The sequence below is a fragment of the Ambystoma mexicanum genome, chromosome 12 (assembly GCF_040938575.1).
Source record: "Ambystoma mexicanum isolate Mex_15411 chromosome 12, UKY_AmexF1_1, whole genome shotgun sequence".
Classification (NCBI taxonomy): domain Eukaryota; kingdom Metazoa; phylum Chordata; class Amphibia; order Caudata; family Ambystomatidae; genus Ambystoma; species Ambystoma mexicanum.
Window position 1 is genome coordinate 517,147,221 of NC_090936.1, and position 14,801 is coordinate 517,162,021.

Consider the following 14,801-nt stretch of genomic DNA (forward strand, 5'->3'; position numbering starts at 1 on the left):
GTCAGGTCTGGAAGATGGGCCCTCTTCAGTTCTTCTTAATTTAGTTTGTGGTTGAAGCTCAAGCACTGCGTCTAGAAGTTCTGCGTCCGTTATCTCCGTCAGTGAGATATTACCATTTTTAGTTTGAAGTTTTTTTTTGAAGAAAGTTTTCAAGCTTCCCGATGGGAGGAGAGCGAAATCTCGGGGTTTCGTTATGGGTTCTTTGTTCTTGCAGTTTTCTTTTGCAGGTTGATTTGTAGTGTGCTCATTTGTTTGGGATTTTGGTAGCCTTGCTTTGCTACTTTTTGCTTTTAAGTTTTTTTTTTTTTTTTTTTCCTTTCTTTTTTCAGTGATTCGGGTCGGCGATGATCGTGAACGTTTTTTTATGTTTATCTTTGTATTTGTATTTGTTGCCGAGTCTTCGAGCAGGAATGTAAATTGCTGCGGGCATCGGGGGCGGAGTTTGGATGGTTCAGAAGGGCCTCTCGCCCCTTGCTCTGATGGCACCGCGTTGGGTGTATTCTCCGCGTCCTCGTCCAGAGCAGACGTCCGCGTTTCGGGGCCCTCAGTCGCCCCCGGTAAGCTCAGCTCGTCAGCCTCCGTCGGCTCAGCGTGCACCTGGACGGAGACGAGGCGGGCAATCGGCGTCGCCGAGGCAGGCGCAAGCCCCGCCTGTCTCGTTTCGGGACCGGCTTCAAGCCCCTCGTCGGAGGTACACGCCGCCAAGACGGCTTGAGTGGAAACGGCACTCCGGTGTTCCGAGACGGCTCGGCCTCGATGTTCTCCACTCGCGGAGCCGGCGCCGCTCCCCGGCTCAGATTTCGCCTCCTCCTTATCGAGGTATGGCCGACCGACTGCGAACTCAGTCCCCCCTCCGGGGAAAACTGGTAAGCGAGCGGACGGGAACTCGAAGGAGAAGGCAGTAGAGGGCTCGATAGTCTTTTCTTGAAATTGTGTCTCTGGAGCATGGCTTGACAGAACTGGGAGAAGTGTTTGGTCAGCGAGTCCTTGTTGAGTCGCATTTTTCAGTGGGTCATCTTCCTTCTGTAGGGATGGAAGTTTGAGCACTTTTTTGCCAACTTTTTTGTTCGGAGGTTTTAATGCATTTGTTGGGTTGTACAGAGTCTTTATGGATTCGGCTGGATCTTGCAGCAAGGTTTTGTCAGTTTGCTGGCGTGCACGCCAGCTTCGTAAACGGCCATTTTCTTCTTCTAGGTGAACCAAGGGGGGGGCAGTCGATCCAGTCACGACAGTCATGACTGCACGACTGCCACTCTCCGCCACTCCGCGTCCGCTCCGCGGACTAGTAGGCAATTGTAGGTAGCTTATGTAACTCCTCCTTCAAGAAAGAACAGGCAGGGTGAACAGACTCAGCACCAGAGAAATCTGCACGACTGCCACTCTCCGCCACTCCGCCGCTTATGTCATTAACTAGAGCTACAGGTGACAAATCGCCTTGACGATGTGTTAAGCTCGGAAAGACCCTGATTTGTTTTGAACCATTAAAGACTATAAACATATGGGCTGCGCCTCCACATCCCAATGTACCTGTTACAACTTGCTGGTATCGCCTCCTACTATAACCACCTTTGCCATGTCACCACCTCCTGATATAACCCCCTCCTTCATCTTAGTTGGAACCAGCTCCTCCTCTCCACTGCAGTCACATTCTCTCTGCACTCTCCAGTCTTCTGCAAAGGTGAGCTTTCTACAATCCCCACGCCAACTGACTGCGAGCCAGGGTTTGGATATGGCAGTGTGTGTGGAAGGTCCTTGCCCTGGCTTGATTTTGAATGAGGGTCTGCACCTATGTTCTTATCCTAGGGTTTTCCTATGATGGGTTGAGCTCCTTTGGTCATATGCGGTAAAAGGGGGCTGAACCAAGCGCATAGAAGACCTGCCAGCCATCCTGAATTGCATATGTTAGTTAGAAGATCCTGAGAGAGCTGTGTATTTCAGGAGAGACTCTACGCCACGTTGCTTTTCAGGTAAATACAATGTGGGATGGGTGGTTAAGGTGTTCCTATATCATGTTCTCATGAACAAGTTTTTGAGAGTTTGCAGACTTTGCCAGCACAGATACACAAACCTTGTGGCGCCTGCACAAAATGGGGTTTCTATCCTTTGGTGCTAAAGAGATGATGGGAATCACCTCCTTTGAGCTTTTAAGGGAGTGGTAAGTGATCTTGAGTTCCCTGGATTAGGTGGGGATCTTGTTGATTCCCTATATTGTGCCCCAGCTTGGGATGCCTGGGGAAGATGGTTGTGCACTGGATGGCTGGCCCTTGCCATGTGTCAGGGACCATGGGAGCGTGAGCAGGGGATTCTTCCCATACTGACCCAAGGTCCATCGTCCACTGGTTTCGAGAGGCATCCAGCCCCCGGAGTCACACCTACCATGGTTGCCAGAACCAAGGCAGGGGACTTCGACACATCAAGAAGGACCTAGAGCTACCTCAGTAGTACCTGTGGCATCTTGGTGGTGCTCTCCATTTAGTGGCCACTTTTGGAAGGCAAATTACCTACCATGACATCATGAAAAAGCGCAACTCTGTGCCAGAGATTAAGTGACACTAGGGGTGAGATCTAGACAGATACTGTTGTGCACCTTAGACATTGTATATTGAAGAGGGAAAGAACTGATTTGTGAATTTGCATCACCCATTTGGCTGAGCAACGAGGAAGGGGTGGCAGAGAACTCAAGAGGTAACGAAGGCAAAGGGTTAGTAAGGGTCCTGGGGTATCCCGATGAGTCTAATGTAGACCTTACCAATGATCTAGGAAAAGAATCGAGGGGAAAATTGGTAGTGCTGTTGCATCTTCTCTAAAGATTTTCTAGATATGTATGGGTGTAAAGGTGGAGGGGGTTTAATTATTAAAGCAATCTAAGAGAAGAAAAGAGAAAGAGCTATCTCCAAGACGGATGTCTTATATTTGTTTGATTCTACCCTTAGTTTAGGTTCCCCACCCCCTTTTTTTTTTGTGTTCCTTGTTCCGAGCGTTTTTGGAACCCAAAGACACTATCCGGGAACCATACTTGTGTCTCTGATGCTTTGCACTCTCTTTGTGGCACAGTGCATCAACCAATTGGTCAGTGTATTCTGGGTTTAATGGATAAGACACCAAGAAAGTACAAATAGATAATCCGTACACTCGTCTCTTTATATTGTTAAATAAAAGCTCTTATGGCCAGGTTAAAAAAAAAAATTCTAACAGTGCGATAAAATTCTTCGTACATGTTGTTAACCTTGTTTTATTTTCTGGGCAAACATTAAGCATTCGTTATTGGCAATTGTTGCCTGCTAAACATATATTGAAGGGCAGAAATATCAGCAGCTAGCCACATCTGAAAACAAGGCATATTCACAATAAGTTAAATTCGTTTTTTGCAGATGTGCATTCATACAACCTCAGCTCAAGCATTGTATGCATTTCCAGAAATTCAGTTTCTAGTCCATGTTCCAACCATATTCCAAGTCAAGGTTCCAGATATACCCAAAGAAAACAAAAACCCTCCAAGAAGTAATTTCAGTATGCAACATATCAAAAACTGGAAACTAAAGTAACCAAAAAGGTTGCTCCAAAAGAAAAACAAATCCTTTGGTGAATAGTGTGTTCCAAATCGAAGCAAGTCAGTAAACTAGACCCTTATCCACCAGTATTTGGTCCTTTTTATTCTATCCTTGCACATATTGCAGGGGGCAGGCCAAGTACAACCGATCATCAGTCATCTTGGTAGAGCTCTCAGGTGGCTGGACATGTGCAACCAACCAGGAGCCAGCAAGGTAGAGAAATCTCAGGTACCTGTGCCCATTCAGCATAAAGCTGATGCATGGGCCGGGCTTTCAACCAATCGGAAAAGAACAAGTCTTATCCTAATGCAATTTCTGCTGTAGGTCACTTAGTGGCTGCATTGTATTATCAGTACAGATAGCTGCAAGCTATGTATATGAAACAGGAAAATCTTTTTGACCTGCAGGCCATCTGCAGATCAGGTTTTCTGGCAAGCTGGTAACTGAAGGCACTGCACCTGGGTACGGGTGAGAATCCCTGAACACCACCACGCCCCCTAATATGATGACACTTTTGGTGTTGAAGCTGGGCAGATTGTGACATTAGGTTCTTTAGAACACAGATGGAGAGGAAACGTATGGCAAAGGAAAGTCTGAGAATGGGGATAGCAGGACGAATCATGCTTTGGAATGGGGCGAACCATGCTTGGGACTAGGGTTCCCTTTTTGTAATATTTTTATGTTGCTGCTGAACATTCTTTGATTCCTCTACTGAGTCTGAAGGAAGTGGGTAGTACTAGGTTAGGCATCAAACATTGCTATGGTGAGTGACGAGTACTGTTTTTCTACATCAGAATGTAGGGCAGAACCAAGTCTGACTTTGCACATGTCCTGTGGGATTGGATGCCCTTCCACAACATTCTGGTTGTTCCTCTGCTTCTTCCAGGATCACAAACTTGGTTGGTGCATTGAATAAACACTCATTCACAACTAGATTGGCAGAAAATTACTAGGGAAGGTGGAACAATACTACAACTGAGGAACTGCTTTCATACAGCCTGTATGCAAGATGCCTTTAGAAATCTTTAAGAATCTTGTTGCATGTTCTGCTGTATATTGCATGTTTTTTCTTTAACCTTTAGTGCTGCATTGAGGTTTTGCCACACTGAGAATATATGTAGATATACATACAAGTCCTATTATGATTTTTGTTTTATTGCTCCCACTTCTAAGTGTTGTAATAATTTTTATTACCCAATTCAATGGTGCTCAATTAATAACCTTGGAAGGATGAAGGGCTTATTCAGCCCAGCCAGGGCTTTCTCCCCTCCGCCTCCACGCTATCACAGACTGTCCATCACATAGCTGTCCTAACGTGTGACTTCAACACTTCTGTCAGGCTTCCTCCCTTGCTTCCCTGTTTGGGTTTGGACCTAGGATGTTCAATTGGTCAAGTGTGCTTGACTGTGTGATGGCAGTGCAAACTTACTTGGTCATTGGGGATTTATCAGGTGTTGCTAATAGGTTAGCATCCACCCCTTAGCTCTTCTAGCTGATGTTACAATACATCCGGCTGCCATATTGGATTCTCAGGCTGTCTATACTCTGGTAAAGGTTCACGTTTCGGACCTGTCTGGGTTTGCTCGATCAGGAGCATGTGAAGCCTGTGGGGCAAGTAGCACTTGTGAGCTTGTCTTTTAAGGAACCATGCCTACCCACTGTAGCAGCTCTGTGATCCTCCAGTTCTGTTGTTACCTCTTTTCTGCTGGTCTCCTCTCAAGGTGATGCTCTTCGAGGCTGCAAAGGAAATTCAGGGACGACATGGCTGTGCAAACATACAAGGTTAGCGATGGACTGGGGAGCCTGGGGCATTTTGTATACCCTCTCTAGGACCTGCATCAATGTGTGGGTGGCGGTCCGCGGCCCTGATGGCCTCAGGCCTCAAGGATTGGGGCTTGGTCACACCACCCTCAGTTATGGCCCCAGTGCCAGGAGAAATACTGTTTTGCCAGAGGTCCGTGGAACCTGAGGTTTGGTGGGGTACAGGACTTGACTAACCACCGCTTCCTACTACGCTTGAAATGATGATCTATTTGCATTTGGCCAAAATGTGATTATTTTTTAGGGTGTTTGTATTCATGTCCTAAGGACACTCAAAGAATTAGTAGTGGTAGATAGCATTGCTTTTCTAATCAGATTAAAAAGACACCCAATATTTCTAAGCATGTCTGCACCCACATTAGATGAGTGCAAACCTGTTTACTCACTCCATGTCTGAAAGTGTTGGCATCGTGAAGCAATTGTAATTTCAATCAGACAGGTGAGGATTGCTAACTCATGTTTGATTATTGTTGAAATAAGTCTCATCTTAAAACACCTCTCAGACTGTGGTTTAACTGATGTGGCGGAAAAACAGAATACTTGACAGATGGCTACATTTCAAGGCTTTTCATTTGAGTATCAAGAGGGAGTTTTGGAGGAATGCCTATAGGAGCTAGAGGTTATCTTTAAAGGAAAAGGACATTCATTTTTCAGAAGAATTTAAACATTAGGTGAAGTAATGGTATAAACAATAGGGTACACATGCACCCTATCTAATGTAGATCCTGGTCTCCTTCTGAATCTCTAATATAATAGTTAAAAAGATAAAGCATGCAGCACACTTATTGACTAGCAGTTTTAGGTATTTAGCTCCCACAGCGTGCTCGTTGAATGATTCTACCAGGGTTTAGAGCGTAGCTCCTTAAATAGTGATTTCATCAACCTGCTTTTTTCATGGTAAGCTTTTCAACTTTTAAACACACTCACACAAACACACGACGCACATGCACACCTCTGAGGCTTGTGGATCTGTTTAGAATCACATGCTTTGCATAAGCCGATATCTAGTTGGTGCAGAGTATTACATTATTTATTTTTGAAGTCAAAAAAGGGCATCAACAAGGCATTCTGTAAAACTATCCCTACTGTTGTGTACAGTACCCATGATCCTTTACACGTTGGCATCCTCCTATTTGTTTTTTTCCACCATCGGGTTGGCTGCTATATGAGGAGGTAAACTTATTAATGTAGTGCTCGATATCAAGAAACATTGTTATTAAAAGAAAAAAACAAAGTCAAACTAACAAAAAGAGGTCAAACTAACTTACTATGAAAATTAAGATTGACAAAACCAAAGAGAAGCCCTGGCTCAATTCTTTTCTCAGTGATATAGTGCCCACATAACTGAAGTACAAGTCTCTGGAGGTCTGGCACTGAGCTCCTGTTGCAGCTTCTTGGATTGGTAGCTGTATAAAATAGACCAGCTGCTGTAATTGGTTTAAGGGAACTTCCACTGCCAGGCAAGTTGCCCTTTAGCCTCAAGGGAAATTCCCCATCCTTGCTCTTTTGCTTACCTTTCTGTTTTCCCCACCTGCTCCGCCTTCCTCACATTGATATGTGTTTACCTTTTAGGGGCCTTCCCTTGTATGTCCTCGGATTGGTCACCCTCTTTGCCAGGTTGTTTTATGCCTTCTTATAGGTTGTTGTGATTTTCCATTTTTCTGTGGCTCCCTGCCCTATCAAAGGCTTCAAAGGCACAGTCTGTCATTGTTGGCCCAGGTGGAAGTCCTGCTTCTTTCTTCCATCCCCACAGCCTGTCCGCCATGCTCTGCCTCTCTGGCTGTTTTCCATCTTTGGAGGTTGAGACAGGATATGGACTCTGTACAAGGCTCTTTGACTCCCACCGTTAACCATATTTAGATGGCACACAGCTCTGGCCTGAAGGCTGGTAGGATGACTTTCCCTCGTCGTAGAGTCCCTTTTATACCCTGGGATGGGGAGAGGACCCTCAGTTTGTCACACTGCACAGAAACTCCTTCATTATCACAGCATCTCAAGTATGATATGACAATCAGGTTAGTAAAGCCCCTCTATTCCTGTGTTGGGTCATAACAGGCAAGCTGTTACCCGTGATTGAGAAGTGCTGGGTTTGCTTGCAATTTCGAAAGGGTAGGACATATATTTTTACTTTAATATGAAGGTTATGGTTGTAGTAGACCTAGATAGGAGGGGAGGTATTTCAGAACGATTCTGCTCTTAGGAGTTGAAACTATTCCACCGTGCACAGTCACTGTATCTTTTATTTTCAACTAATTTAGTGATTTTGTTTTACATGCCTGGTTTAGGTTTACCACCCACCTTCTCCCGTTTGCCTATTTTGATCATTTGCTGTATCTTGACACGTCTGGGTTTTGCACAAGTTAGGTTTGCTTTCGTTTTCTTTTTCTTTTTACCTCATAGTTTGCTGTTTGTCTCCAAGTTCTTTGAGCACCATCCAATACCTCAGGACGATGCTTCTTTAGGAGAGACCAGCTCAGCAACTGGATTGTGTGTGCCCGAACCTCCCACCGATTCAATTGGGTAAGATCGCTTTTGAAAAATGTGTTCTTTGAATGTGCTGGCAAATGTCTCTTCACTCCTCTATACTTGTTATAGTCTGATATCAGATTAAATATTGGTGATGTTTGTTTTAATTGTAACACCAACATTATCATATCAGTGTGGGAACTGCAGAGGATTCAGTTGCTGTGTCTTGGAAGTCAACAAATCAATAGTGTACAGCTCCATGGTTCTCCACTGTACTTGAAATTAATAGTACAGATCTTGGCACCACGAATATTTGAAAACCCATGAAAAGATGAGAGCTTATAAAAGATATTATTTTTGCAAATACACATCACTTGAACAGGCCCATTAACCAGTTAAGAAATCGATTCCACTATTAAAACCTAGACTGTTCTTTCCCCAATACACTCCTGTCACATTTACACATACTCTCCAAGATCCTATGCAATAACTTTTCTCCATCATGGGATCTTAATGGCCATAAACACTGATCCTATGTGCAGGATCCTGGGAAACTTTGAATAATGTATCAGAAACTTTTTTTAATACAGTTTTGTTAAATAAGATAAGCCATTCTACTCCTCAGGCCCATAATTGGTATACAGAACATCTCAGGTGCCTGGAGAACAGCCACAAGTCCAATTCCTTCCATTATCATAATGGAAGGAATTGGACCTGTGGCTGTTCTCCAGGCACCTGAGATTAGTATAACAATACAAGATAACCGTAGAGTTATACAGCATGATCAAAAATAAAATGAAAGGACTTGGTATGATGAACACACAAAAAAGCACGAGTAGACAAGAGCTGTGGGGTGGCACTTAAACCATCAATATTATGTCAGCCATTCCAACATCTACCAAATGACCAAGAGCAGATTTTAAGTGTATAGCAGTGTACACATCAAACCTATCTCACTGAAGCATTGAAGCTGCCCAAAGAAAACATATTCTAATAACTTCTTCCTTCTGACGAGCATAGTTTTCTCCTATCTAGAAACTTGATTGATATACGTAACCCAGAATTCAATCTTTCGGCATCTCTTGGTTTTCTAGAATTTTAACACATTTTTTGTTAGCATAGGTGAGCGCTCTATAGACCTATCTCCATGTGTGGTCTGTCAAAGGGACAGACTTGAAATGAAATAAAATTTGAACATCAGAGGCTCCAAGGGAACATCTCTTCCCGATCAACTCAGTTTTCCTTTCAAAAGCTCATTACATGAGTGCCAAAATGTGTGCCAGTGTTGTTCCTCCCCTTTTACAAGCCAAGCTGGACCCATTGTTGGCTAAATAGTTTGAACATCATGTTTTGGGTCTAATAACTGCATAATATAATTCGTGGCATGGTATATCTAAAATTAGGATCACAGTTGCTCCTCTGAATCTTTCCACAGATGGTGTTTCACACCTCACTTATCATTGTTCCCAGGTAAACTGAACACGATTGCCTATACTGCTCTCTGTCCCCTGGAATCTTGAGCAGAATAGATTACCCATTGAAGCATTCTCACCCTAAACACACAAGGCTGTAAGAGCTAATAAGCTTCTGGTAGGTCCCAAATCGCAGGTTTAGTCAAGCTACTCAATGTCTCCAGCCAGTCTCCCAACAGCTGATGCCTCTGTTTTTCCATCTCATGAAAGTTATATTTAAATTTCAAATATTAATATGTCCTCCTACTAGTACCAGATCGTACATCCATGAATAATAGATCCATGCAGAGATCTAAGGCTTTTTTTACAGCTTCTTATTTTGAAGAGTAAAAACTGAGTTTCCCCACAGGGATGCCTTTGGATGGGACAGAACATTCTACCAGTAAGGGCATACATTTCTTCAAATACTTTATGGTAGCATTCACAGTTGGCAGCACAATCCCCGGGCATAAATGTCATTCCATACTCCACAGAGCCTCTAAGGTAATGCAAAGTTCTGCTCCCATCGTAACCACTCTGGGTCATCCTAATCACATTCTTGTAACCAATACAAAGTTCTGTGTCTGGAAATCAACCTGTCGTAATTCCTAGTCTTTGGGAAGCCTAAACCTTCCTTTATCACTTTTCTACGGTACTGACATAATTGCTCCTTTCTTCCACTTTCCCAAAATAAAAGAATCCCCTAACATTTTCTAAATCGGCTTGAGGTTTTCTTCTAATAAGGGGAAGATTAATGCACCAAACATAAAGGCCCATGTTGAGGGCAAAACCATTTTCACAGTGTCAATCTTTGTTGCCATCTCTGTATGTCCCCCTCAACTCCCTGTATTATTTTTACAACATAATGTAAAATTGTAGAAACATCCCTGACTGGGTCTTGCCTCAGGTACCTAATCCCCTCCTTTGTACACGTTAACTCCTAATCCGGTAAGTGCACCTGAAACACGTTTAAAAAATCGGCAGCATCTCACTCTTTTTCCAAATCACTTTTCAGCATAAAAACTTACCAAATTCTTAGAGTAATCCCAACAGAGGTGAGAGTGAGGTCTCAGGGATAGATCTAATGACCTCCATGTCATTTGCATAAGCCAGGACTTTTATCTCCAGCTACCCAAGGTGACGTCTTGCGTGATAGTATTTTGGCAGATATTATGACAAGAAAAGTAAGTTGCGGGTTCTTGGGTTGTTATTATAAAATGCCAATAAAGAGTGTTTAAAAAAAAAAAGAATAAGGCGCACCCTACGCCCACCCTTGTTACAATTACAGAATTGCCAAAAACTATTCAAAACCTTCTATGGTAAACTCCATTCATGTCAAGTATTTCCACCGTGCCCATCAGTTGAATAATTACATGTCCTGCATCAACATCAATGACTGCTTGTCCCACTTGGTACATGTCTAACAGGGGGCCTCTGCGTAGCTGCTGGATGGTCCATAAAAGCACAAATATCATGCATGAAAGGTTGGCAAGATCTGGTCAAACCCATCCCTGGAGAGTGGACCACTGGCCCCAAACTTAAGCACCCTAGATTTCACACTGTTCAGAGGAAGCTATTGTGCATCATTGATCCACATGGAGACTTTCCTATTCCATCTTTGTTATGCTGCTATCTTCAGTGCTGGCAGTTCTCTATTCAGAAAACGTAAAAGAATAATCAGTATATTAGCATCTCTAGCTTTGTTTTTATTTGTACAAAAATAACCCAGCATCTACAACTAACCCGGTTTCTTTGAACTTGGAAAGCAGCGGTAAAGAAAAATTAAGTACATATTCCTTGCTATTAAAAGATCGATCTTAGCGAACGAGAAGGCAGAGCAGTTGTTTTATTTAGTGCTGATCTTCATGGAGCACACCTAGGAGTAATATCAGTGGCCCCGAAGAGAAATGCAAATTAGTCGAGGCATAGTAATATAATTCTGTGATAGGGAAATTTCACAGCTACGAAATGTTTTTGAAACTTACATTTATCTACCAAAGCACAATATTTTGATATATATTGCAGGTAAGATCATAAACATCTAAGTGCTGCAGAAATGTTGCACATCTAGTACCGACCCCTAACTAGTTAGATAAATGTTCCATTCACTTATCACATGCAGCTCTGTGAAATCCATCTCTATTAAGGGGCAGAATACAATTTTTTTTCAAGAATTTGTAAGCATCTCCTGGCTCGGTAATCCCTATATCCTATTCAACAGTATACATATTGGTCCTTTTATGATCCTGATGTGATTGTCTAAAAAAGATTTGACCATTAGACCTTGGCTTCTGATTCTCAAATAGTTCTCACCTAAGCCTATTGTCACTGACCATGCTGTCCTACCAATATGGATGGGGTTGCAGGGAAAATGATAAAATGTATGGTGTTTTCAGTATTACAATTTGTATGCTTTCTACATTCTCTGGGGAACTCGCCATATGCTTTTTGATGTCGAAGTGCAAAGTCAACGATGCCCAAAATTAATAGTGTCCGATTACTGGTGGTAGGTTAAAGCACGTTCTGATTGTGAAGCGCTTGTGCCTGGTCCCCCGTCTGGCATAAACAATGCTGTATTAAGTTTTTACCACATTTGAGGGTGAAAATTGGTTTTGGAATTTCAGCCATAACTGTTTCCAAAAGATACTAGTATTTGTGGATTCTCTTGATTTTAGATGTTCGCCTGGACAAGGTGGTAACATATGCCAAAGTTTCTATCCTCTTTTTTGGAGTGAATAAAGCATCCCCATTTGTGTACCAGCGCCATTTGGCCTCCCTTAACCAGATGACATGGGCACTGTCTGTCATTTAGCTTAGCGATAAGAGCATTGGCATGAAAATAAATAGATCTATAGGTACAGTTTAATTTTAGTCTAAAATTGTTCATAAGGCCAATTGTATTTTTGGTTGGTTGCTGGAGTAATGGATGAGGGTATCCCGATCAGTACACTGTTTGTGAAATATAGTATAGAGCATTGCTTCATCGAATGGTGAAGATATGCTATTTCTTTCAAATCACTGCATGGTAAATTCCAAATTGTGATGTAAGCAGTTAAACCATGTATTGAACTGCTCCATGCATTCCTTGGTTCCTTGCTATGCCATACAAGTGTACCTTCTGCAGCACCTTATGTTGCTGGTTAAGGGGTTGATCTTGATGAATCCATTTGTCCTCAAAGCTGGCCCATAAAAATATTCTCCAGGCTGGGTGCAAAATCTGCACCCATATCGGTTTTCCTAATTTGTAAATAAAAATCATCTTTGTAAGTGAAACAATTTTACAAAGTGCAATGTTCCGAAGACAGATGATAATCTCTGTGGAGACAGGGTGTTAGGTTTGTTTTAAGTGCAAATGTTCACAATTTAGTGTCTTCATAAGATCAAAGGCTATATATAATTGTCAGATAGTGTCATAGTTTTTTCCTTCAATCATATTAATGATATCCCTGATGTCCTTCAAACAAGAAAGGGCTCCCATAGCCAAAGGTTGGAAAAATGTGTCAAAATGTTTGCTCTTTGCTTCCAGGCATCATCGTCATAGAGGTGCTAGTGGTTTTTGTAGTGAGTTGTGAGCACCACATCTTACTATGTGAAGAGTGGTGAGCCGCTATGGGCTGTTGATTCAGCAGCTGCCCGAGGTCTCTCCCAGAAGGTGCAATGAATGGGATCCTGCAGGCTCACCCACCCCCTTAGATCAGAATGTTGTTACCACCCACAGAAAGATGATCCCAAATAAACAGACAGAGGACTGAAAGTCCCAACATCTATTGAGGCCCATGGAAAATAGCAATAGAAAACCATTAAGCTGATTACTTAGGGGAATGGACAAACAGGATGGAATAGGAAAACCCATGAGCATGAAAAGTTTTCTTGCAGTGGTAACTACATCTGCAAGAATTTTGGGAAAGATTGAACATGAAAGCATAGAAGTTCATAAACACTCCGAAGGAAAAGAATACCTGTGGATCGTGAGCTTTTGACCGCAGACGATTGAATTACAAACCAGCAGGAAAGTTTACCTGTTGTAAGAACATTGTGTGATACCGCAGACCTGCAAACCTGAACCATGACGATTACAAAATGGCGCAGACAGTCCTGTGCCGACAGAAACTGTCAGACTAAATCATAAAAACGAATTAAGAGCACTTCCTAATCTATTTGAAAAGCTGAATGCAAGGCAATTGACGTTTCAAATGGAAACTAACCAATTGCAAGACCTGACGCAACCTGCTAGAGAGGGAGCCAATCCTGAGCTAGCTTGTATAACAACTCACTAGCGCAGGACTATAATAAGAGCTGAGAAACACCAGAGAAGGGAGAGACTCCTGGAACAAAGCAGACATGCTGAACAAGGATACTCTGGATACATGGGGACCTTGTGACCTAGGAAACCATGGTTAGCTTGCTGAGGCTACGCCATTGGAAGCTGTTAAAACATGGAAACCTTTGGCTCTTAGTGAAAGAGTCGAACCTAGGACCAAATTCCCATATAGAAAAACATGAGAAGAACCACCCCAGGCAGGAGGGGACACATATTGGCTGCTTTAAAAGGAGCCTGATGGAGAGGTTGAAGAAATACCCATTGTGCTTGAGATACCCAAAGTCTGGGAGAGACCTGAAGTGAATGCTGAGAAACCCAATGTCTGGTGGGGGAGACCTGAAGTGAATGCTACAAGGCTTAGGTGAGGACTGAACCCATGAGAGACAGTGAGATGTGTGGTGAAGTGGGAATAGGGATTAAGTGTCCAGACTGCGAGTAAACCAGTCCCAGGAAAACCTTTTGTTCTGTTGTGCTAGACTAGGATTGGCCATTTGAGAGTAGGCTTTGTGAACCTTTATTGGACACTTCTTGAACTCGTTTTTATAGCTTTGGGTAGCCAGGCGGCTAATGGCTCGTTAAGAATAGGCTTTGAGAGCTGTTCTTTTGACCACTTCATTGGACATTTGTTTAAACCCCTAAGAATAGGTTCCAAACTCTATGATTTGGATGCTTAACCCTGCAGGTTTACTTTTTGTGTCGCCCCTTCCCTGCTGTATTTTTGTTCTTATTTTTCATTTTCCAACTCACCTGTGCTCTTTACCTTGCATGGTAGTAAAGCAGGCTTTTCTGTGTACTTCTGGTGTTGTAAATTAGTCTAAGCTGTGGACCCCCACACTCTTTGTTTAGAGTGTTTGGGGCCTCTTCCCCTGCTGGCACCTGTGCACTCTGCAACGCCCATTCACAGAAGTCAGTGATGTATTGGCTGACACAGTGGAAAGCCATTTTCAAGGAGGTTCGACCGGATCTCTTCAGATGTTTTATGGCTTCAAAGAAGGTGAGTAAACCTCTTTAGATGGCCACCTGAGATATGTGATTCCTCCCTGGGGGTCGACTGTGTTTGGAGGACCCACTTCGGACTTGCTAGAAACCACACTACTGGGGTTCAGCCCTTGGCCTCTGTTGAGCTGGCTACCAGTGACCAAGACCTTTCGGGGTCTGTCACCGGACCTCAGTCCAAGGAAACTTTGGTCT

At 43.1% G+C, this 14,801-nt stretch overlaps 1 protein-coding gene across 2 annotated transcripts in view; it reads left to right on the forward strand.

Annotated features, from left to right (window-relative positions):
* The window catches only part of BRAF (B-Raf proto-oncogene, serine/threonine kinase), a 1,813,806-nt gene that overhangs the window by 833,846 nt on the left and 965,159 nt on the right, over window positions 1-14,801 (forward strand). For both annotated transcript variants that reach the window (XM_069628802.1, XM_069628803.1), the window contains exon 7: window positions 7,773-7,892. In XM_069628802.1, coding sequence (XP_069484903.1) covers window positions 7,773-7,892 — 120 coding nt within the window. The remainder of the gene's footprint in view (window positions 1-7,772; window positions 7,893-14,801) is intronic.